Here is a 25,529-nt window from a genome sequence, read left to right as displayed (position 1 = left end):
TCCCCACCACCACTCCCTTCTCCTTCTGTGTCGTGTCTTTTTAGATTGTAAGCCTGAGGGTAGGGAACCGTCTGATTAAAAGATTGTGTGTACAGCGCTGTGTAAATTTACAGCGCTTTATAAATAAAGGTTAATAATAATAATAATTAAAATGTGATGCTGCATTTTAAAAACATATTAACATATAGTTTTTTGGGATGCTGAAAAAGTGTTATTAGCAATACTGAAATGCTACAATCAAGTGGCATTGTTATGGACACTTATGGGTGAGATCCTATAACAAGCTGGTAGGTTGTAAATCTCTGGCAGCAAACTTAACAGTTTAAGTGGAAGGAACAGAAGCTGCTTCCTTTCTCCTGCTGCTTTCCCTGTATGTGCAACAAGAACAGGGATGGCTTGCAGGTGTAGCTGTTTCTTCCAGGCCCCCAATAGGGGACAGATGTGTACCAGAGCATATTGCTTCACTACTCCTTCATCCCCTGGTGGCCACAAGCATTTGGAATGTGCTAAAGATGGGTAGCCAGGGAGATGAAGTTGCACCTGCAAGCCATCCCCAACTGTTGGGTATCCAGGGAGGGGACATTGCAGAAGAAGGTATAGGATGCCCACTTCTACATTGTCCAAAAGTCTGCATACACCAGGTAACTAAGAGTTACACCAATGTATGCCACCAACAGGATGCTTGCTCATATATATTGTCATGCCCAGTCTCAAAAGCAGACCTGGAAGTGAAATCTGCCTGAGAGCTTTAAATGCTTGCAAACGTCTATATAAAGTTCTATATGTTTTTTACGTATCAGAGATTTGTCAAATGCATTTAAGGACAAACAGCTGTGTAGATAATCTTTCAAACAAAATACAAACTTTGATATACAGTCTGCCCTTGCCTTATGCGGGGAATCCATTCCGGACACACACACACCCCACGTAAGGCAAAAAACATGTATGCTTGCGCCCCATTAGATATAATGGGATTTGTGCATGCTGTATGGCCGTGCGTGTGCGCCATGGGCGTGTGCACCACTCTCCCTGCAGCTTTCGCATAAGCTGGAAACCGCCTATAACGAGCCCACGTATGGCACGGGCTCACTCTATATTCATCATTTGTTCAGTTGTATTAATTTAGTATAATGTGCATCATTAAATAGTTTTAATACACTCCCAAAGATTTGTGTGCTAAGAACAGCATTTAATAGGTTAATTCATTAATCTTTTGACATATAAGTTACTGCTATATCACTGGTGCACAGAAAGGTATAAAACAAAGGAAGACATGCTGGTACAGGAGAACAATCCAATATATAGTGTGATGTCTTTTTAGGGCCATACAAAAATGCACAAAATTGTGGGCAAGCTTTCAAGATCTTTTGATTCCTTTCTCAGCTGTTACAGAGTCTCAGTGAGCGAGCAACATTGACTTGATGTTGAAGTCATGAAGTCTGCATTACAGTGTGCCTGTGTTATATGCTGACGCAGTATACGCGACTTTCAGCATACGATGAAAGCCATGCGGGGTGCAAGGGGCGGCGCGTCCCATGGGGCTCCAGCATACACGTTTTTTTATGCAGGGGGGCCGGAACGGATCCCCTCCCCCGCATAAAAAAGGGTGGACTGTATTAGAATCTTCAGGCAGAGAAGAACAGACTTCAATGGTTTAGGCTCTGATTGATGTGACATGTGTTTCAGGTTCTGTCTAGGCCAGTTAGGGCAAATAAACAAAGACTGAAGAATCTCCTTCTCTTCCATGGTTGGATTCATTTTAAATGAAGAGCATCATCATGCATAAAATATGCCAAAATCTGCATATCTGTATTCCTGATTCTTATTTCACCTCCTTCCTTGACTCAACATTATTTAGGAATCACCTGGAACACATGTGATCCTTTCCACCTGGAACATTGTCAATTCAAATTGAGATTCTCTGAGAGCTGCTCAGTACCTACTAGAATGTTTTTGGCTTTTAGTAACCTTTTGTCTCTAAGTGGGTGTCAGAACAAGACTTAGGGAAAAGGAATGGCCAAAGGTCGTGCCAGCTCCAATTGGCAGGGGACTGCAGTGACTGCACAGGCCCAAATAAGATGCTGGCAAGAGAGCAAACTTTCTCTGCTCCTTTTCCAGATGGCTTTTTCCAGCTAAGCGCACTCTCCGCCCAGCTTCTGACTGCTTTGGGAGGTTGTGTCATCTAAATGCCATGCCCCCAGAGTGTCCAGAAGCTGCACTTTCCTGCTCGTCTGTTTTGACCTAAGCCATGGAACCTCAGATCAGCCTCAACCTATCCCACCTTTGCAAGCTGTTTTAATGCATTCATTTCCAGTTTACTAATCCTGTTTTTCATCTCACTATTTTTGTACTTCTGTCTGCTTTAAAATACAATTACTCCATTGTAATCTGGAGTTGATTTTAGTTCTTCCGTCTAGTCTGAAAGTTCACTTGTGTTTAGACTGAGTGGCAAACATGCTTATTTGGATTCAAAGACTACTTCAGAAACTCATTCTATCATCTCCGGATATAAATGTCATAAATCTGGATTCCTATGTGTCCATGTTATGGGTGATTGAAAATATTACATAAAAGTTAGGAAATACATGGCTGATTGTATTCTTTATCTGAGAAATGCCACAAGAATGTATTTTATAGGCTGGCCTACCCCAGCAAGTTGGAAATATTAGATATGCTGTTTAGCACATGCTGATTCTCTCATGTCTGAAAATATAGTCCTCCATATTCACAGGGGGTAGAGGAATGAAACCCCTGCGAATATGAAAAAATTGCTAATAACTCCACCCCTACTCAGAAGCCAATTAAAGGGAAGGGTGGGCTCAGGATGAGGGGCAGGGATGCACACTCCTTTTCCCCACCCTCCCGTCCCTTTAATTGGCTCCTTGCCCCTTCTCCTCCGTGATCCTGCCCTTGGGCAGCTCAGGGAGAGGATAGGGGAAGAGAGGGCATGAGGTGCCTTGGCCCTTCCAAGACCCTTCTCCTCCTCGATCCTTTCCCTGGGCAGCCCAGGGAGAAGATCAGAGAAGAGATGGCAAGAATTGCCTTGGCCCCTCTGAGACCCTTCGCCTCTCTGATCCTTGCCCTGGGCAGCCCAAGGAGAGGATCGGGGAGGAGAAAGCAAGAGGGCCCTTGGCCCCTCCAAGGCCCTTCTTCTCCCCGATCCTTTCCCTGGGCAGCCCAGGGGGAAGAGAAGGCAAGAGGTGTCGTGGCCCCTCTGAGACCCTTCGCCTCCCCGATCCTTTCCCTGGGCAGCACAGGGAGAAGATCGGAGAAGAGAAGGCAAGAGGTGCCTTGGCCCCTCTGAGAGCCTTCGCCTCTGAGACCCCGATCCTCTCCTTGGGCTGGCCAGGGAGAGGATTTGAGGAGGAGAAGGGTCTTCGGGGGGGGCCAAAGCATCTCCTGCCTTCACCTCCCTGATCTCTTCCTGGGCTGCCCAAGAAGAGACTGGGGAGGGAAAGGGAGGAGGAATGCTTGCGAATAATCGAAACCGCAAATCTCAAGGCCGTGAATATGGAGGGCTGACTGCATAAAATCTACTTGTTACTTGGAATTCTCTCTATCTAACTAACATTGCTTCTTTAATATGCACAAATGGAAAGCAAAAAGAAACAAAAATTTGTATGCTGAAGACTGGGTTTTACATCTAAAGAAACGGGGAAATCAGCTACTAGACGTTTGTCAGGAAAACTGTATTATAATCTGAAACTTGTATGACACCAAGTAGAGCCTGGTGCATTTCAAACAGTGCCACCTTTTCCATTCCATTATAAGACAGCTATGAAACAGAATTCATGGCCTCAATATTGTCATTCTGTCCTTTCTCCCCTTACCCCATTTTTGTACCATTTTCCCAACAGACCTTGTCTACTGTCTGCAATTTTGAGCACATTTGGGTTTTCTAATAACACTGTTACTACTTGTGGATTTCAGAACAAATATGCTTGAAAACTTTAACAAAAAAAAGCAAAGTGTTGTTGAAAGTATTGTTCACGTATTATTGCTTGTAACTCCTTAATTTTTTGTCACAAGTTTTCTCTCTTGTACCTCTACTCCACTCCTTTGTTAGTCTACACTCTTTTGAAAGCAGTGAATACACCTGCAAAGGCAAATCGTACTAACATTTTGTCATCACTGATATAATCTTTTGTCATACATGAGATTTCAAGCTTTTGAATCAGTTTAACAAACTGAAATTTGTTTTAGATGGCTTAATGTTTTTACAAATTTTGAATAAGTACATGGGCATCCGTTCCCCCCCCCCCCGTGTAAAGGAAATTGCACGTATGCTTGAGCCCCATTACAAATAATGGCCTTCCACCCTGAACCCTTTATTAGAACCAACTAAAGCCTGCTGTGATGCTTTTAATGACTTTTTTTGTGAATAAAATCACTCAGATAAGGGCCAATCTTGACACCAGCATTAAAACAGAGACTATAAGAGAGCTGTCCAGTGACTCCGTGTGCTATGTTAGACTGGATCACTTCGAGTTTGTAAATACCGATGAAGTGGACAAACTCCTTGGAAGTGTTAGGAAGACAACGTGCCCTCTCGATCCTTGCCCATCTTGGCTGACCGTGCAGGGAGGGGATGCAGTAACGTTACTTCAATCCACAATTAATGCATCCCTCGGGGGGGGGGGGTTTCCATCCCAGCTGAAACAAGTGGTGATTAAACCACTTCTGAAGAAACCCTCCCTAGATCTCCTGATAGGAAACAACTACAGGCCAGTCTCTTTACTACCATTCTTGGGCAAGGTGATCGAGAGTGCAGTTGCCCTCCAACTCCAAGCTGGCTTAGATGAAACCGAGTATCTGGGCCCATTTCAAACTGGCTTTAGGACAGGATACAGAGTCGAGTCTTCCATGGTCACCTTGGTTGATGATCTCCGTCAGGGCATCGAAAGGGGAAGTGTGACCCTGTTGGTGCTCTTGGACATCTCAGCACCATCTGATATCCTTCTGGAACACCTCAGAGAGTTAGGCATCGGGGGCATTGCGCTCCAGTGGCTCCATTCCTATCTCTCTGACAGATTCCAGATGGTGATGCTGGGGGACAGCTGCTCCCATAAAAGGGAGATGACATCTGGTGTCCCTCAAGGTGCCATCCTGTCCCCATGTTTAATATTTACACAAAGCCACTTGGAGAGATCACCCGGAGACATGGGGCACGGTGATATCAGTACACTGATGACACCCAAATCTACTTCTCTATATCCCCGACTGTTGCAATGACCAAGGATGGTGTCTCCCCTCTGAATGCTGCCTGGAGTCAGTAATGGGCTGGATGAGAGAAAACAAACTCAGTTTGAATCCAGAGAAAACGGAGGTACTTGCGATAGGACCCCCAGGTCCAGGAATGGAGATTTGCCAACCAGTCCTGGATGGAGTCACACTTCCCCTAAAGGATGAAGTTTGCAGTTTGGGAGTCCTCCTGGACCCATCTCTACAACTGACATCTCAAGTGGAGGTGGTGGCCAGGAGTGCGTGGTACCAACTTCGGTTGATACGCCAACTGCGCCCCTACCTGAACCAGGGTGACCTTGAAGCTGTTGTACATGCACTGGTAACCTCTCGTTTAGATTTCTGTAATGTGCTCTACATAGGGCTACATTTGTACTGTGGCTGCTGTATTCTGGATCAATTGAAGCTTCTGAACTTGGTCACAGGAACACCTAGATCAGACCATATTACACCAGTGTTAAAATCTTTACATTGGCTGCTGATCAGCTGCTGGGCACAATACAAAGTGCTGGTTATCACCTTTAAATCCCTACACCTCAACAGTAGGAGGAACTTCCTGACAGTAAGGAAGACACTTCCTCAGAGAGTGGTGGAGTCTCCCTCCTTGGAGGTCTTTAAACAGAGGCTGGATGGCCATCTGTCGGGGATGCTTTGACTGAGAGTTCCTGCATGGCAGGGGGTTGGACTGGTTGGCCCTTGTGGTCTCTTCCAACTCTATGATTCTATGATTAATTTAGCCTTTTGTTGTGAATAAATAGCTTTTATTTATCTAAAAATATTTGTACTAAAATTCATCAGTTGTATGACATTAAATAGAAATTTCCAATTGATGCTGTCAAATGCCTTCTCTGCATCAATAAATATTAACACCTCTTTTTTTATTATGATACTGAAAATATTCTATTACACTAATAATCATTTTTCTCTCAAATGTCTACCTAGCAAAAAGCCACTTTGATCCTTATGAATATGCTCTTTCAAAATTAATTTCAAACTTGTGGTTCGTATCAAGGGAAAGATTTTAAAATCCTCAGTCACTACAGATATTGGTCTATAATTTTAACTAAAGTTGGATCCTGGCCCTCTTTGGGAATCAGAACAATATTAGGTTCCTTCTAGCTGTCTGGGATCTGCCCACAAGTTAGCATTGAATTCATTATGTGAAATCAACACCTCCTGGAAACTTTTATAGTATCTTGTAGATAACCCATCTAGCCCCAGAGTTTTCTCACTACATAGATGAGCTATAGCTTGTATTATTTCCTTTGTTGAGATCTTTTTATTCAACTCTTCCCTCTGCTTTTCTGAAATCTGCAGTATGTCTGGTTTCTTCAAATCTTCTATTTTATTTTACTTGAAATGATTGATCTTTGTATAGATTGTATAGATTGCAGGGAAAAAATATAAAAGGTTTTAAAATTTCTTTATCCTTAGTAATGTAATTGTCTTCTTTGCTGAATCTCAAAATTAATTTCTTTAAGCAGGAAAGAAAAAAAGACTCCAAATTCTTTAAAACATCCATAGTCTTTCCAGCCCTGTGAACAGGTGCACTGTCCAGCAAAAAGAGAACACGTTTCTGCATCTTTCCTAACCATTTTCCCTTCAAGGTCTTCATTAATTGGCACAGCAAGTTAGAGTAACATTCTGCATTAACTGTTTGGTCCTTCTGAAGATATTCAGTAATCAAAATACATTCCTTATTCCAAAAAACTGTGGCCATGACCTTTCCTGCTGACCTTTGAGTCTTGAATTTCTTTGGCTATGGAGAATCTGGGTACTGCCATTCCAAGGATTATTGTTTAGTCTCCAGATCATATGGATGTAACCATGTTTCAACTACAGTGGTGAATCATTCCAAAAAATTGTCATTAGATTGCTCTAAATGCTATAAAATGAACTTGGAGGATGATAGGGTTTAGTAAAAAGAAGCAAAAAGGCACAATTGAGATTTCTTAAATCTCATCAGCAGAGCATCTGCAACAGAACAGGGACCAATCTTATCCTCCCCCCACACTCATGTATTAGCCCAGTATAAGATGAAACAAAGTCTTCATCTAGAGTAATATAAAATTGTGTACTCACAGTTCTTGGGCATAATTCATAAACAGGTACAGCTTCATGGTGAAGATAAATGAGGTAGAAAAGATTTACATGCTACTTGTTAAAAAGTAATTAAAAGAAAGTTTATCCATATCCTAAAAGAGCCATGCTGAAGAGATGGAAGGACAATGGAGACTCAGAGACAAAGGGAGTGTGTGCTGAAGAGGAAATGGCGGGGTGGGGGGGGCACGTAAACAACAAACAGTAAATTACTCCAAACATGCATCTAAGGTCCTAGAAGGTCTCAGCATGTGAACATTGCTACACCGAACAGAGGTATCCACTCAATTTCATTTACGGTCAGCATACAAACATTTCAGCACCTACTCAGCTGACAGCTTTTTGAATAGCCAACTGCTCAACCCAGTGTGTTCCTGGGTCATCTCCAGTGTCTCAGCAGTTGTTTTAGCTGAGATTTGCTGATCTGCCAAAATGAAGTCATGAACACTATTGAAAGCCTGCCAAACCTTGCTGCATACTCAGTCTCAAAATGTCCCTGCTGAAAGTTTGCACACCACTTCTTCACAATTGGGTATGATGAGCATTTGTGACTCAGTATCTCTACATCATACACTCATGGATTTCCTTTGGAGTTTTCTTTTGAAGGAAGAGAAATGTCATGGTGGCTTGGAGCTCAGTACTTGAAAATTCCTTTTCATTGACATGGTTATGTCTATGATCTGGGGAAAAAAATAGATATTGGTGCTACAATCCTCCAAATTGGCAGTGCAATGCAAAAGAATTCTTTCAAACTACAGTGACAAAATTACACTCAGATTTTGAGAAATGGGTCAAGGTGAGAACTTTTTAGCATCCCTTCACATTTTCCCTGGTATTGAAGTCAGGCTGACTAGTCTGTAGTTTCCTGGATCTTCTCTTCTGCCTTCGAAGCGAAGGACAATGTTTGCCTTTCTCCGGTTCTTTGTACCTCATCTCTTTTTCAAGATTTCTCAGAAGTGATGGCAAGTTGTTTAGAGAGTACATCAGCAAGTTCCTTCAATAGTCTGGGAAGTGATTCATCTGGTCCTACAAATCTGAACTCATCTAAGTTAGCTAGTTGGTCCTTGACTAACTTTCAATCAATCTTGATTTGCAATCCAGATCTCTTGCCAAGGGCTGTGCTGCTGCATGGAAGTGCACAGTTCTCTTTGGGGGAGAAAACTGAAGCAAAATCAGTATTGAGTAGTTCTGCTTTTTCATTGTTGGCATTTTACCATCCTAACTAAACAGTGCCTCCACTATCTCTTTGGTCATTCCCTTGTTTCACATTTATCTGAAACAATGTCCTTTTTGTTGTTTGTTGCTTGCCTAGCCAGACTTAGCTCCTGAGCTTTTGCTTTATTGTTCCTGCAAGGTTGGTCTACATATCTGTACACTTCTCTGGTGATTCGTCCTTTCTTCCATTCTTTATACATACTGTATTTTTTTTTATTCCTTGAGTTTGCTGTACAGCCACATTGATTTTTTTCACATGTTTTTGATTTACCTTCTTCATGGGATTATTTGTGATTGTGCTTTCTGCAGGTCCTTCAAGAACTCCCACTCTTGCTGTGTCTTTTTCCTTTAGCATCTCTAGCCAAGACATTCTACCCATTACTTCCCTGAACTTGTTAAAATCAGCTTTTCAAGGTCCATTTTGAGGTTATTCCTTTTTTTGCCTGTCTCACAATTGTGAATTTAAAGTACCTACTACTTTGATTTCAGTGATCAGCTCCTCCCTGTTGGTTAGGATAATGTCCAGGATTACTGGTCCCCTTGTTCCTTCTTTTGCTTTTGAAATAGGAAATTATCTGCAATTATCTGTAATTGGAGTTCCTCAAAACTACTAATTCTTACGTCTTTGCAATTGATTTCTGAAAAGCATCTCCAACCACCTCTTCCTGGTTTGGTGACCCATAGTGGATTCCTACCACATTTATTTATTTATTTTGCTCAAATACTTACAACTAGTCCACTCTGATCACTTCCATGGATTTCTGTAGAACTGAATTTGTCTTTGACATATAATGCTACCCCACCTCTTTTTTCCTGCCATTTTCTGTCTTTTTGATTTTAACAAGTTAGACCTTTCAGTAGTAATATTCCAATTGTGGGACTCATCCCACCAGGTCTCTGCTATGCCTATAAAGTCATATTTCCCCTCTTCAAGATCATGTTGTTTGTTTCCAAAACTCTGTGCATGGGTGTATGGATGTTTGAAGCTTTGTTCTCACGTATTCATTTATTTATTTTTTGTTGGTTACAATCTCTCCTTCAGCTTCTTCTTCTCTAGAATTCACATCTTTGTGTTTAGAGCTATCTTTGGACTGATGTTTGAGCTATCAGCTCCCACAATTAAGTTTAAAGTTCTCTTGATAAAACTTACCAAGCTACTACCAAAGATATTTTCTTCCCAATCTTGTAAGGTGCATCCCATGTGTAGCCAGTAATCCTCTGTCTAAAAGGGAAGAAAGCTTTACTCCCAATTTATTTATTCCCAGCTTTACTCTCTGCAGCTTGAGAAAGTAATACTATTTAAAACAAAAACGGGTTTTTTTACCCATCTGACTTTGTATGGGCTTCTTCAACATCATTGTACAGCCTTTATTAAACCTGATGATTTTAAGATACATAGCAAAAGGAAATTAACATTGTAGACCTCTGTATATGAACCCAATATGACAGTTTGAGGTTTGTGCCATAGGGTTTTGGAATTAGATTATTATTACTATATTTACATCTTAAAACCAAAAGGCTAAACTGTTCATCATAGACTTAGGTTCCCAGAATTTTATAGCATTGAGCCATGGCACTCAAAGCAGGGTCAAAACGGATTATTTCTGCAGTGTGAATGCAGCCCAGTTTAAAATGTTAGATTTCCAACATAAACTAATAACCAGTGTTCAAGTACTTTAGAAATGTATGTTTGTGCTGCTTTGTTTTGTTTTTAGTTTTCTGATAATTAGTCATTCAATTCTTCTTAATAAAACCACAAACCTTCTATATTTATCTTTATATGTTGCTTATCTATCCACAAATCTAATTTCTTGTGTTTGGGGGTTAAAAAGCCAATAATAAATGTATGAAATTAATTTAAATACTTTAGGTATTAATCAATTGATTTTTCTGTCGGAAACTAAAGTGTTGGACCAATATATTTAAGGAAGATAACTAAGAAATTCATGGGGTTACCATAAATCAACAGGCAGCTTGAAAGTATACACTCACCCCCAAAGGCTTCCCTCTGCTCTGGTTTAGTTTTTGTTATTGGTAATGGAAGTTATAAGAAGATTTCTTTAAAATGAGAATGTTTGACATTCAAACTGCATGTGTATCTTCCTAACCTTTTTGACAAGTGTCACTATTTTACAGTGCCCTTATTCCATGGTGGAATAGCTTAAAACTAGCACAGTTAGCTAGCCCTAAATATTGTTTACTTCAGGAACATTTTTTTTACTTCAAGAACAATTTTCTACTTAGCAGTCACATTTGATAACAAACAATAACAAAATGTCTTCTTTAAATAGTCTTTTTGTTTATCTACAGTGTAGATAAACATTATGTACAGTGGTCTCCCCCATTTTATAATGTAAAGATTTTCACTTTAAAATGATTATCACTAGTGATCAATTAATACATTACTTAAGGTTTCTTTATTGATAAAACAAAGAAAGTTATACTAAACCATTGACTCACCTTTCTGATTGTGTTTCTTTGACAGTACAAAAGGAGATCAATTCAGTGTTAATATTCAGCCTCCTGTTGGAGAGTTATTTTTACCAGTAACGATGTCAGAAAAGGACTTCAAGAAGGAACAAGGTGAGAAATACAATAATAATAAGCTTTATTATATTTATTTTTTAACAAATGCTGCAAATGTCATTTTACTGCCAAATATTGTATGCTCGTTTTTGCTCTAAGATTCCAGTTGAGAGAATACTCCCAAAAGTAACATGCAGGCCCTGCTCAGATTATCATTTCGTGATTGAATAGTAAGATTAAACGCTCATCTTTGACTCTCCCTTCCTCTTCTATCTTCTGTTTTCTGTCTTTGGCTCAAACACACTGCCTTGTACTAAGAAAAGGTTTTCTATTACATCTTGCCCAGGGACATTTTTCACACAGAAGAGGCAAGCGTCATTAAAACGTGGTTAAAATGTGGTAATAGCATGATCAGGGGGGAAATTATCACACCCCTGCGTGCTTCTCCCATTTGTGTCTCGGGCATAAACTGTAATGGATGCATCATTGGGTAATAACGGGGGTTTCCATTATTACCCAATGATATGTCCATTACAGTTTACGCACGGGACATAAACGGGAGAAGCGTGCAGGGGTGTGATAATCTTCCCCCTGATCACGCTATTACCACATTTTAATCATGTTTAATGACACTTGCGTCTCGTGTGAAAGTGTCGCAGGAAACTCTGGCCAGAACGTTAACCTGGATAACCAGTTTTCCAGGCAGAGTTCTTCAGTTCAGACATAGCAGTGAATTCTGGCTCGATAAAGTGAGGATTTTCACATTGAACCTATGATAACATAAGAGGTGAGAGAAGGAGGACAAGGGCAGGAGTACTAAAGTATAGTTTATGAAGCTCTAATCAATTGTTCAAACTGGGGCTTGAGTGTACATTTTACTGATACTTGACAATTGATTGATACATTTTGCTGGGACAGGAGGGGGAATAGTAATTAGGCCATAACCAATGCTTGGGTCTTGGAGTTATAGTTTCCTGCAGTGATGCACTAATGCATTTCATATTAGTACTAATGGCTGGAATATTGGCCGAACTCCCTCTAAGAAATAATTCAACCATATTCATACTTTGCTTTATATATCTAGTCTTCAATTTAATGCTTTTGTTTGTACGTAGCTAGTGTACTTTGTCCCAACTGCATTAAAATTAATTAGTGTTACCTTTGTCTGACATTACCATTTATCATTTAACTCTTCAGTTTCCTGTTTGGAAAGGGTGGTATTGTATAGCTGTTTTGTTGACACACTTATTTGAATGTCATGCTTTTAAATAATACTAAAGTCCTGTGCTTTAGACTTTGTGTGGCCTATCTAGCATTAAATATATGTGAAGAGCCCTTCTGAAACACAACATTTGTGAATAGCTTTATCTGATGCTGCATTTAAAGTTGCTAAACAGCCGTGTGCTCAGGTTTCTTTTTAAAAATCATTCTCTGTATGGAAAAAATAGCCTTTACATTCACTATTCTCCTCAGTCAGTATATCAAACTGTTCATGAAAGCTTTTTTTAAAAACCTTGCGTATTATTAAAGCAATCAGAGCTCAGGTGTTGTGTTGTATGTATTTAATAAAAACTTGTGCCTGCCTTTTCTATGTACATTTTTGTGCTGTGAAATAAGTAGAGATAATCTTTCGCAGTATTTCATTTTCAGTATTTTATGGTAGTTAATAACTTATAATTAAAGAGTGAGCACCATGATTTTTTTCAACAATTGATAACTATTTGCTATTCTTACTCTTTGCTGGCTGAAGCCTGCTTTACACGCACTCAGCAAACCAAGGTGAGTGTGTGACTGAGGCTTTTGTCATATTTTGTGATCTGTTTCCTCTCATCTTCCCTTAAACTGACATCTAACAGTGCAATTTTAAGTAAAACTGGATATTTCACTCTGTCTCTCCTGCTCCCATTTTTGTTCTAAGCTTGCTTGCTTGGTATTTTGATTGAGTTTTGTATGCTTAGCTGTGACTGAAAGCTTTTTTTCCCCCTGACTGGCCATTCAGAACCATGAGAGCATAGAAGTGCACTTTGAGAATAGCTGTGGTCCTCTGTGGAGTTGTTGCCAAAATTCCTTTTTCTTCTGCCATTTTACTTCTGTGGTTGTTGATTATTTGTCTGAATAAATCTGGCAGCTGTTTGCTATGTTTAATAGAGCAGAAAGGCTACTCTGAATAAAGCTATTTGAAAATTTGTTTATATGAAGTATTTGTAAATCCATGAAGGTCTCCTGGCATTTCAGTATTGCTCTTTCTGTCTTCCTGAATTCATTCTTTGATGCAGGACTGATGCTGGAAAATTTTCCACAGGTTTAAAAGCTTTTTTCTTTAGTATCTTCTTAGTTAAATGTTTCAGCTGTTTTAGAGAGTTCCTAATAATAGAAGTCTCAATTCTTAGCTCAGCTAAACAAGGTTATGAAACAGTTTACAGTGTATTTTGAGAGAATTCTTAAACAGAGTTACTAAACAGCTGATTTACAGTGCAATCCTGTACATGTCTGCCCAGTAAACCTCACTTTCAATATGACTTGCTCCCACATATGGTGTGTATAGAATCACAAACAAATGGATTTTCTTTCATTTTCACCAGTAAAACCTTTAAAACATAGGTCAGTTAAGAATGATTAGCATGCTTAATAATCTTATAAGTGACTTACTCTATTAGAAATGATTCTGAATTATTCAGCACCCTGTGTTTTAAGTGGAGTTAGACTGTTCTTTCATTTATTAAATGCCTCAATATTACATTTCTATAAATTCTTCATTTAAAGTTTGATTTGTAAAATTAGGTAAGGAGATGTAACCTTCTAAACATAGAAAATTTAAGAACTTTTTAGTTATACAGAACATTAAAATGTTTTGAGATGTAGATTTCACATATACACACATATGAGTTTTCTCTGATGGAGTTGGGCACAAGCAGCAGGGGAAAGTTTTTTAGGCAGCACTGGAAGATAGAAAGCTGCATTTATGTCCATGTTTACATGATATGCTAAGCTCTACTATGCTGTTTCAGTAATTTCTCAGTTCTTAACTGGAAAAATTCCAGTGTAATTCATTTCCAACTTCCTAACTTAAGAACATGAGCTGTGGTTATCTGATTTTAGCTGTGTGGGATCAATGTGCTAAGCCATAGATCTCACTATTACTATTTTTGTGTTAAATATTGAACAGTATTGAAGTCGAAAGCTTTAATGGCCAGCATCCATAGTTTTTTGTGGGGTTTTTGGGCTATGTGGCCATGTTCTAGAAGACTTTATTCCTGACGATGCTGGCGAAATGTCAGGAATGAACTCTTCTAGAACATGGCCACATAGCCCGAAAAACCCACAAAAAACTATTGAACAATGTTGTTGATATAAATTTCATGTGAATGTCAGTAATAATTCTTTGTGTATTATGTATTTTTAAAAATTCCAAAAATAAATAAAAACATACAATCTTTATGTGCTATATGTGGATTTCTAATCGGTTTCCTTTAGTATATAAGTAGTGCTAGACTGAAGGCTACACACACTTTTATGGTAATGTATTAATAATGTTGATGTATTAAGAGGGATGTGGTGGCTCAGTGGTTAAGACAGCAATTCTGATGATCGGAAGGATGGCAGTTCGAGGCCTGAGTGCTGTGTGATGGGGTGAACTCCTGTCACTAGTCCCAGCTTCTGCCAGCTTAGCAGTATGAAAGCATGCAAATGTAAATAGATAAATAGGTACCACTTTGTTGGGAAGGTAACAGTGTTCAGTGCAGTCGTGCTGGCCATGTGACCACCAGAGCAGTCCTCAGCCAAGCTGGCTCTTGATGAGCACTGCCCCCTACAGTCAGCTATGACTAGACACTCATGTCAAGGGACTACCTTTACCTTTTTACCTTTATTAATAACTTAGTTTGAAAATGTAATTCTTTCCTGTAGTAATTCCCTGTTCTACATACAGTATTTCCAAAGACTACATTTTCATAATCTAACTTGGTAAATTTACATATAACCACTAGATTTCAAATGGGAAAAGCCATGTCTTTTAAAAAGAAAACAACGAGCAAAATGTTTGCTTGGTTTTATCGAGATTTATGCTTACAACATTTTTGTCTTCCTAACAAGCAAGGTGCTAATTCTTTAAATGGTCAGACATTCACAATTTTCTGGCCCTTAACTACCATGAGCAATCATATTTGATGCCCCTTAATTAGAGTACTGTTTTTTTCCTTTTCAGGTTCTTTTCCACCTCAGCAATCGAGACAATACATTTGCTTACCATGCTAAGTGTTCTTTTGCATGTAAATTAATCTTGATTCAGTTTACACTGTCATGCTGAGTGGTACAAATTGCCTATAACAATAAAACAGCATGAGTTAAAAATAAAAGGGGGGGTGGTAAGGCAGATTGAATGTGTGCCGTACTTGATAGGATGTTACTTTGCTTTATGCCAATACATTAGTCAACGATAATGAATCTTCTGTTCTGAAAAGCATGGTTTAGTTGATTTTTTAAATTTTACTTCAATGGAGCAGTACCTTGTCTTTATAGAACAAGTTAGACAAACCATTAATGACAAGAGTGTTAAGGTTAAATATGAAGCAATGCATTCACTTCTCTGAGTGCTATCCATCTTTCCATTTACAGGAGCTTGACAAAAGTACTGGCTTTGTACAACATTTCCTTTAATTACATGCTGCAGGGAAACAGGCTTTTAACATAAACATAGTTGCATTCATTTATTCAGCATTTGCTCTTCAATAGAGCTTAATGGAGAAGGTTTAAATCCTTAATGAGTACACACATCTCTCAGCAGTGTTATGTCAGTCCTATGCTTTGCTTAAAAGCAGAGTTAGACTGCTTGTTTACTTTTTTCAAAGCAATTTCCTAATGTAAAATTTAAACCATCTGCAACAGAATGTACTGTTCCCAGCTAAAGTTGGTGTTGTTTTTTTTAAAGACAGATGATAATCATGGGCTGCTGGGTGTTGTTGTTTTTAAAGTAAATCAGGTTTTTTGTTAAGGGGGAATAAAGTCTGTTTTCTTTCACATTTTTCCTGCAAACGTTTCTTTTAGAATTATACTAAAACAAGTTAAACACCATAATAATCTTACAAAGATGCATGTTCTGCTTCTAGTGCTAGATATTACTATTTATTACTTGCCTGCTTAGGGCACGTCAGAATGGCCCTGGGGTAGGAATTGGATTTGCTTTTTCAGTACATGTGATCCCAATAGGCGAAGGGCATATGTGTCTCAATTCCTTGGCTGTCTGCACAGTAAAGTCCTGTGGCACATTAACTTATTATGGCAACAGCTTTCAGAAGGCAACAGGACTACTATGTCACATGCATATTTAGATAAAAGTGATGATCCTGTGTAACACCTCCTTGTTTTGTCTTTCACATTTATTTGCAGTATTCTTTTCCTTTAATACATAGTTACTGCTTTCACATTTTTGTGGAACTGTCTCAGACAATGCATTAAGTCTGTTATCACTGTAGAATCTGGATCAAGTTTTGAGCCAGAGAACTTCCTATTAGACAATTCTCAGTAACTAGTGTTCAGCGTAGAAACGTAGTGATTCCTGAAACCCTGGTATTAGCCCACCATTTAATGTTTTAAAAAGCATATGATTTGATTTTTGGAACACAGTTTAAGGGTAAATGGGAACGCTATATTTGACACTGTACTTTATTTTATACAAATTGTTCCATTGCTTTATGTTTTGTAAAAACTGTAACTAGATACTGTTAATGAACATGCAAATATATTATTATTATGATTAGGCTTGTTTTATCAGTACTCTACCCTTCCTTATAAGATTCCAGGGCAGCTAAGTGTGTGTACGATCTTCATGTATAATATATTCATGCTACAGCTGGGTAGGTCATGGTTTGGGGGGGCGGGGAGAGGTGTTGTCATGAACAACTGCAAAATTATTTTTAAAATGCCTGAAAATAGATTCATTGTGTAATTTGGAAATTTCAGTGGAGCTTATTTTGTGTTTTTGAAAAGCATATAGAAACTTTAAATTTTCAACTTTTGGCAAGAGCTATATAAATTATAACTTTACAAAATCTTTGCAAATGTCACTTCATGTATATAAAAGTTTTGTTTTACCATTTCAGGAAGGTTGACAGGTATGAATGAAACATCCACTACCATCGTTGTTGCACCACCGAATTCAACTCGCCCAGTAATATTACAGAAGGTGGTGAGCATAGCAAACCTTGGTGTGGTTTCTTCTGGTGAGGATAATATTCACAGGTAATAGAAGAGTTCCTTATAGCACTTAAGAAACACAGTTATGTTGTTTGTAATTGTGTGCTGAACGGGTAGATATTAGGAGTCTCACTTGAGAATAGTTAGGAAAATGAAGTTTCACTTAGAATCATAGAATCATAGAGTTGGAAGAGACCACAAGCACCATCCAGTCCAACCCTCTGCCATGCAGGAATTCTCAATCAAACTTGATGTGTAATGCACATGGGTGGCTGATGGAAGGACAGATTTTTTTGTTTATATTTCCATTTCTTAATAATAAGAACTATATCTATTTAATTCTAACAATCACTGTTCTCTGTGTAACTGTCTCTGTACTTTTTCTACCACCATTTAAATCACTTTGCTGCTTCAAACTGAATATATGTTTCTGAAAGAATGGAACATAGTAGGTGGGATTTGGTATCTTAAATGTCTGTGTCAGTTGGGAAGTCCCCAAAATTATTTCTAAAAATAATTTTAATGTAAGACGTTGTATAGTATATTGTTGTTCCTGCTTTCCTTTTCTCCCTTTTATGGAAATAATGGTTTATGGCTGTTTGACACTGTGGAAAAAGAGAAGCAACAAGAGAATTTCATTTATTTTACTAACAATGATGGGTTTTTTTCTCTCTGCAAAATCAAAAGCATTCTTTACAGTTCAAGTGTTCCATATAGTTTAGGACCCTGTAGCTCAATTTGCAAGGAAAAAAAATAAATGTTAAAAAGTAAATTCCTTTTAGAATTGTTGTCTGAATAAATTATACTTTTACTGTATTAAATATTATTATTGTCTGCCCAGCAAAAGAATTAATTAATTGTATGTTCCTAAACTGACTTTCAATCTATTATCACATTGTTTCCATTTTTCTGAAAATTCTGGGGAAAGGGATCCTGGGGGAAAAGTAGGAAAAGCCAGGTTTTTTCCATGACTTCAAAATTTCCAGAAATTTTACATTTCTATACCTAACTCAGCATGCTTGAGCTTTTTAGCAGAACATTGCGTATGTGCCTGGCTTTGGGGCTTTTCTGTTTGCTCACAAAACTATAATACTGGTGGTAAGTAAAAAAATTAGTATTAATCAGTAATTAGAGAGTTGAAAGAGAATAAAAGAATGAACAAACCACTTTGGATGAAAAATCCATATTGAAGGGAATGATTACCATACAAACTTGAGTGACAGAAAAAGGAAGGACACTAGTTTCTAGCAGTTTTACAAAAGAACTGAGGTGGAGGTAGGACAAGATGGGCCCATTTGCAATGACTTGCCTGTTAAATTCCAGTGGAACTATTTATTGAAAGCAAATTGTAATGCTGTGGGGTGGCAAGGAAAGAGGTAGGGACATGAGGAGAAACAAAGCTTATGGACAACTGCAAGAAAAACAAGGGAAATGTAGGGGGAAATATGCGGAGGAGCAAGAGACCACAACACAGTAGCTGGGGAAAAGAAGCAGCAGCAAGGGAAGAGTTTGTGACAGACATACAATTCTGAGAAAGAAGACAAAGTGAAAGGAAGTTGTGGAAAGTCAGCTTAGAAACAAGATATAATGAAGATTGATAAGTACTTGCCCGCTTCAATAAACAGACATTTTCTTCATTTTTTTTCTTTGAGAATGAGTGTGTCTTCTTAAATAATTAAGTGCTATTCCTCATGATATTTGAACCAGGGATAGACAACTTGTAGCAGATCTGGGGGAGGCATTTTTCTGCCTCTGGGATCCTCTGGGGGGCCACAGAGACTGCCAGAAATGCCACAACAAAAAATGAAAGGAGCCAGAAGTCCACTTGTGGGTTAGGAAAACATACTTTTTAGTCTTAAACAGTGCAGGGGTGCAGAAAGGATCCCCTGAGGATATCGAGGGCCCACTGTAGTTTTTATCAGATTTGGTGGCAGTGTGACAAAACTAGGGAATATTGGAATGTGATTCATCGACAGATACAGGAAATACATAATATAAAAGAACCATTAGAGCCTAAGTTACTGTATATCTGTTGAGCCTGCTGGACTCTCTCCCTTCCCCACTGCTATTCCCATCTTTTGTGTCTTGTCTTTTTAGACTGTAAGCCTGGGGGCAGGGAAATGTCTAATTAACCATTTGTAAGCCGCTCTGATAGCCTTTTGGCTGAAGAGCAGGTTATAAATAAATATTATATATATTATTAAAGAGAAAAAATGGGAAGCTGTTTAGATTATATGACAATGGCTGCACGAATCTTATATGCTGCAAAATGGGAAGAAAATAGGTAGCCAGATATTACTGAATGGGTAAATAAGATGTACGACTATATGGAAACTGATGAATTAACTTGGTTACTTAGAAGGAGACCCATAGACTCTTTTATAAAGGATTGGGAACCTTAATTACTTAAAGAAATGTAAAGGTTCTATATTTACAATTGATCTGGAATAAAGATTAGTATTCATTGTTAAGAAAGGACCATATGACAGGAGAACATGGGATGATTATACAGGAAGTGTGGGAAATTAGGAGGATTTATGTTGAGAAGAAAGTAAAGGCAAAGGAAGTCAATTTTATTTTTACTGTAATGTTCATGTCTAGGTGGTAGTGTAAAAATATTGGTGGTAGTATGGTATGTCTCGTTATGTATTAGTAGTATATTATGGAAAGACTAAGAGCCCTCCCCCTGACCACAATCTTGAGGGGGAGAGACGAGGCCTGGAAAAGCCCTCCCCCCGTCCACCGTCTTGAGGGGGAAGAGACGGGGCCTGGCATGAAAAGACTAAGAGCCCTCCCCCCGACCACCATCTTGAGGGAGAGACGGGCCTTGGCCTGGAAAGACTAAGAGCCCTCCTCCCGACCCCATCTTGAGGGGGAGAGACGGGCCTGGCTGAAAAGATAAGAGCCCTCCCCCTGACCACAATCTTTAGGGGAAGACGGGCCTGCCTGGAAAACTAAAGAGCCCTCCTCCGACCACCATCTTAGGGGGAGAGACGGGGCCTGCCTGGAAAGACTAAGAGCCCTCCCCCCGACCACCATCTTGAGGGGAGAGACGAGGCTTGGCCTGAAAGACTAAGAGCCCTCCTCCCGACCACCATCTTGATGGGGGAGAGACGGGGCCGGCCTGGAAAGACTAAGAGCCCTCCTCCCGACCACCACTTGAGGGGAGAGACGGGGCCCTGACCTGGAAAGATAAGAGCCTCCTCCCGCCACCAATCTTGAGGGGAGAGACGGGCCTGGCCTGAAAGACTAAGAGCCTCTCCTGACCACCATCTTGAGGGGAGAGACGGGGCCTGCCTGGAAAGAACTAAGAGCCCCCCTCCCGACCACCATCTTGAAGGGGGAGAGACGGGGCCGGGCCTGGGAAGAGACTAAGAGCCCTCCTCCCGACACCACCCCCTCTTGAGGGGGAGAACGGGGCCTGGCTGGAAAGACTAAGAGCCTCACCCCCGACCACCGATCTTGAGGGGGAGAACGAGCCTGGCCTGGAAAGACTAAGAGCCCTCCTCCCGACACCATCTGAGGGGAGAGAACGGTCCTGGCCTGTAAAGAGGCGAAAGACGCCTTCCCCCTCCACCTCTTGAGGGGGAGAGACGGGGCCTGGCCTGGAAAGACTAAAGCCCCTCCTCCCGGCCACCATCTTGAGGGGGAGAGACGGGGCCTGGCCTGGAAAGACTAAGACCCGTCCTCCCGACAACCATCTTGAGGGGAGAGACGTGTCCTGGCCTGGAAAGACTAAGAGCCCTCCCCCCGACCACCATCTTGAGGGGGAGAGACGGGGCCTGGCCTGGAAAGACTAAGAGCCCTCCTCCCGACCACCATCTTGAGGGGGAGAGACGGGGCCTGGCCTGGAAAGACAAAGAGCCCTCCTCCCGACCACCATCTTGAGGGGGAGAGAGGCCTTGCAATTTTTACTATGATCATTGCGGAATAGCGGTCTATAAATAAAACTTGTTGTTGTTGTTGTTATTATTATTATTATTATTATTATTATGTATTAGTCTAAAGTTGAGGATTTCAATTTTTATTTTATTTTGTTTAACAAAATAAAAATATTATACTAAAAAAGAAAGCACCTTAAAGATTAATAAGTTTTAGTGGGCCTAAGCTTTTCTGGGCTGCATTACATTTTTTCAGGGCTCCAGTACAGGAAAGTTTATGCCAAACAAATCTTGTTGTTGTTATGACTTTCAAGTTGATTCTGATTTAGGGTGACCTATCATGGGGTGTTCTTTGCAAGATTTTACTCAGAGGAGGCTTGTCATTGTCTTCCTCTAAGGCTGAGAATGTGTGACCTGCTCAAGATCACCCAGTGGGGCTCCCATGGCTGAGCTGGAATTTGAATCTTGGTCTCCCAGAGTTCTAATCCAACACTCAAATTGCTACACCTTGCCAATTCTTCTAAACAAAAGTTACTAGTCTTCAAAGTGGCATAAGGCTCTTCGTTAAGTTTGAAAATGTCAATGTCTGTTCTGCATGTTCATTATGAAAAAATAGAAAATACATAGGCCTTTTTCTTAAATGAAAAGCAGATTAAAGATAGCAGTTTTTCTTGGAACCAAGTTGTAACAACTTAACTAGCACAACCTTTTGTCCTATTTTCACCTTTTTCCTTAAATGTCTGCCTCTCTCTTCTCAGATGCATCCTTGCTAACAAAAGAGCACAAAGCATGATTGTACATTTATTAAACTGGTTTTTCTATCATGATGTATGATTGCCTGCAGAATAATTTACAATTTAAGAAATATATATTAAGCGCAATTTGATTTTTAGTTTAGTATGTCAGATCTTGCTTAATGCCTGTTACAGTATTTTCTAAGATTGGTCTGTTCTCAGATAACCATAATCACTGTTCACATTTCATAATAGGTGCTACAGTCATAAATGTATGAAGAATTTTCACTGCATAAAGCAGCCAAGCAAAAATGAATGGGCTGTTTTTATTCTGTGTAATTGTGGTCAATAATGTAGAGTAGATTCAGATATCTTTTTCAAAGTGGATTATTTTGTTCACCAGATATCTAATTCTGCACCCTTACTTTTCTGAAGTAACCGCACCTTTAATTGGTATGTAAATGGATCTTTTAGCACCTTTGGGACTAGCTATGCAAAAGAAGTTGTAGCATAAGTTTTTGTAGATTTGGTCTACTTCCTCAAATGCAAGGAGACCAAGTCTATGAAAGCTTATGCTATGACTTCTTTTGCACAGTTAGTCTCAAAAGTGCTACAAGATCCTGTTGCATACTGATATTCCAGACTCAGTTCATATTTTTAATTTGTGTATGATAGTGGTAGATACATTTTCCATTTTCCATTAGGTTTTTGGGGGGAAATGGAAGGGCGGAAGCAGTATGTAGAAAACATTTGATTTTTTAAAATGTTATTAGATTTTAGATTATTCACACCAGTAGCACATTGAAAGCGAAGGATCTTTTAGATGAGATACACTATTTCATGATCCTGTTACTATTCAACCAAGATTTGTGCAACACTATATGGATTGTGTCTGGTCATTATAACATAGGGCTGAAACAAATGGCCTGTTTGAGCCCGCTTGGGGCTGTTTAGGGGTGTGGTGTTTATAAGTGTCACATCACCCAGTGGGAGAGAAGTCGGAGCAGCGATTACACGCTGGCCGGCTTATCTCCCACTTGGGGGCGTGGTGCTTAGATGCTATTTTCCCTAGAGCCGGCTCTTTCAGGGGAAAAGCCAGCTCTTTGGGAGAAGAGACAGCTTTTTTCCTCCCCAAAAAAGAGTGGGGTGGAAGATGGCTGGATTGTGCATCTATTTGCTGTGGCCCTGATCCAGCCTAAAAGGGGAAGTTCTAAGTCGTCCCCTTTGGGCTGTCTGTATTCCCCCTTAATGAGATTTCATGAGTAAGTCCTTACTTCTTTTTTTTTTTAGTTTTTTTTTTTTAGTTTTGCTAATCGAGAGCAGACTTTATGTCAAAGCACACACATGAAACCTTCTTTGGAGGTTTTTAAACAGTAACTGGATGACCATCTGTTGGAGGTGCTTTGATTGTGTATTCCTGCATGGCAGGGAGTTGCACTGGATGGCCTTTGAGGTTTCTTCCAACTCTATGATTCTATGAAATTATACCTTTAAATTACACTAATATGCATAGCCTAAATATATTTACATGTGCATTGTTTCATGTGGTTAAAGTGAAAATTTGATAAGATGTGATGTTTTTAAACAAAATTTAAATTTTATTTTTTAAAAATAACTTAGGCCTTTCCTTTCTCCTCTCACTGAACCTTGCCCCACTACCACCATGTCCTCTGCTGAGCTCCAGTCTGATGCAGACTAACACCACAGTCAATTCTGTCAAAAGGCAGATGTTTAGAGAGCAGTGGCGTTACCCCCTAGGGTCTCATCTGGTGTGACCCACATGGGGAGCAAAAGTGGATGTGTCGTGGTGGGGAGGAAAGATTCTTCTTTGCCTTTTTAAATCTCCTGCCTTCATAGTTAATAGTATAAATTAGGATTAGACTTAAATTAGGTTTAAATTAAGCCTTCTGACCATCTGTGTTCAAGTAGATATTGTATTACAGTAGTTTATTTGAAAAAATGTTCTTTATGTAAACAGAAGAGGAGGAGATGAGTGAGATTAGCTGTCTATCTTGTCACATATACAGGTTCTGGGGAGAATAGGTATAACTAAAGCAAGAGAAGATGTGCAAGCTGTATTTAAAAAAGGAAAGTAATTGTTCTTTGAGAAAAGCTAATGAGCACAAGAGACTACAGTTATGTTAGTACTCCTCTCTCAACTTGTAGTCAGTTCTGAACTTGGAATCTGTTTTGAATTTCATGTAACATCTAAAAGCTAGTCATTGCATTGTTCATGTTGGCCTTGTTTACTGGTCATGGCTGCAACTAAACAGTCTTCTCAATTAAATGTGTTAAAAGAAAGAAGTGAATTAAAAATAATAGGGGGAAAAACTACATTAGTTTTTCCTATTCATTCTGTTGCTAACATTGAATTGCAACCTGAAAATCATTTAGATTGTAATCATAGATAATCTCCTACAACTTGGTGCCCAAATTAATAGACTCTTTTCATGGAAATGGTTTATACAACTACTTATTGTACATTATGCAATTATATTGGGGATGTTGTTCTAGATCTGCAATGAGGCTGGCTCTCAAGGAGATCTTTGTCTACAGTTCCTTTCAGCAGTAGCTATTGCAGTCAGTGAAGAATGAAGGAAATCTTAGTCCACTTGTGTCTAGTGGGCCACAAGCTGCCCACTACTGCCATACAAGAACAAGCTAATAAAAGCAATGTATATTTTGAAAGATTTCATGTAGTGTGGCCATTTTAAAATCATAGAACCATAGAGTTGGAAGAGACCACAAGGGCCATGCAGGAATACTCAATTAAACCAATCCCAACAGGTGATCATCCAGCCTTTGTTTAAAAACCTCCAAAGAAGGAGACTCCACTATTATCTGAGGCAGAGTATTCCATTGTCAAACAACATCTGTTAGTCTCTATCAAAGGTCTTCAGCAGTACTTAGTAATAGTTATGGGCCATAAATCCCTTAATTATACTTTGTATTAAATCAAAGAATGTTGGAACTCTACGTTGTTGATTAATACCATATATACTCTTTGTTTATTTTATATTCTGTAATATGCCGTGTTTGTGTCTTGCACTTCATTTTAAATATATATAGGTATTTAGCTTGCCCTAGGAGCCAGCATGGTGTTGTGGTTTGAAGGCTGGACTATGATTCTGGAGACCAGGGTTCAAATTCCAATTCAGCCATGTAAATCCACTGAATGACATTAGGCAAGTCAGCTTCAGAGGATTGCAGTGGCAAACCCCCTCTGAAGAAACTTTCCAAGAAAACCCTATGAAAGGTTCGCCATAAGTCAGAAACGAATTGAAGGCACACAACAACAACAGAGCAATAATAGCTTTTAATACCTTGAATATCTTTTGATGAGTCATGTTCCTAACTGTGCTGAACTTCTTCATTGACTTTTTTGGTATTAAATGCCCACTGCAGATGGTTCTATTTCAGATGCCCACAAACAATTTTTATATATCATTTTAAGAAGTCGAAATTATATTTAAAATAATATTAATTTCCATTCCTTTACATAGTATGACATTTGCCATTCATAAGTTAATTCCCCCAATTCATAGCAACCTTTTTGGATTTCTTTATTACCCCCTTGCTATAGAAGAAGTTGCATGTTCCCAATTGAGGAGGACTAGATAAAGGAGGATCAAATCAAAGG

General features: G+C 39.3%; 1 protein-coding gene across 3 annotated transcripts in view; it reads left to right on the top strand.

Annotated features, from left to right (window-relative positions):
- Positions 1–25,529, top strand: part of AP3B1 (adaptor related protein complex 3 subunit beta 1) — a 217,981-nt gene that overhangs the window by 182,781 nt on the left and 9,671 nt on the right. The window contains exons 25-27 of one of the 3 annotated variants that reach the window (XM_042448311.1): positions 11,042–11,139; positions 12,833–12,861; positions 17,181–17,315. In XM_042448311.1, coding sequence (XP_042304245.1) covers positions 11,042–11,139; positions 12,833–12,861; positions 17,181–17,189 — 136 coding nt within the window. In that variant the 3' untranslated portion in view covers positions 17,190–17,315. The other 2 variants (XM_042448310.1, XM_042448309.1) reach the window with 2 other exon arrangements.

This window comes from Sceloporus undulatus, chromosome 2 (genome assembly GCF_019175285.1).
Source record: "Sceloporus undulatus isolate JIND9_A2432 ecotype Alabama chromosome 2, SceUnd_v1.1, whole genome shotgun sequence".
NCBI classification, from domain to species: domain Eukaryota; kingdom Metazoa; phylum Chordata; class Lepidosauria; order Squamata; family Phrynosomatidae; genus Sceloporus; species Sceloporus undulatus.
Note: the sequence above shows the minus strand (reverse complement) of the source record. Positions and strands in the feature narration are given on the sequence as shown.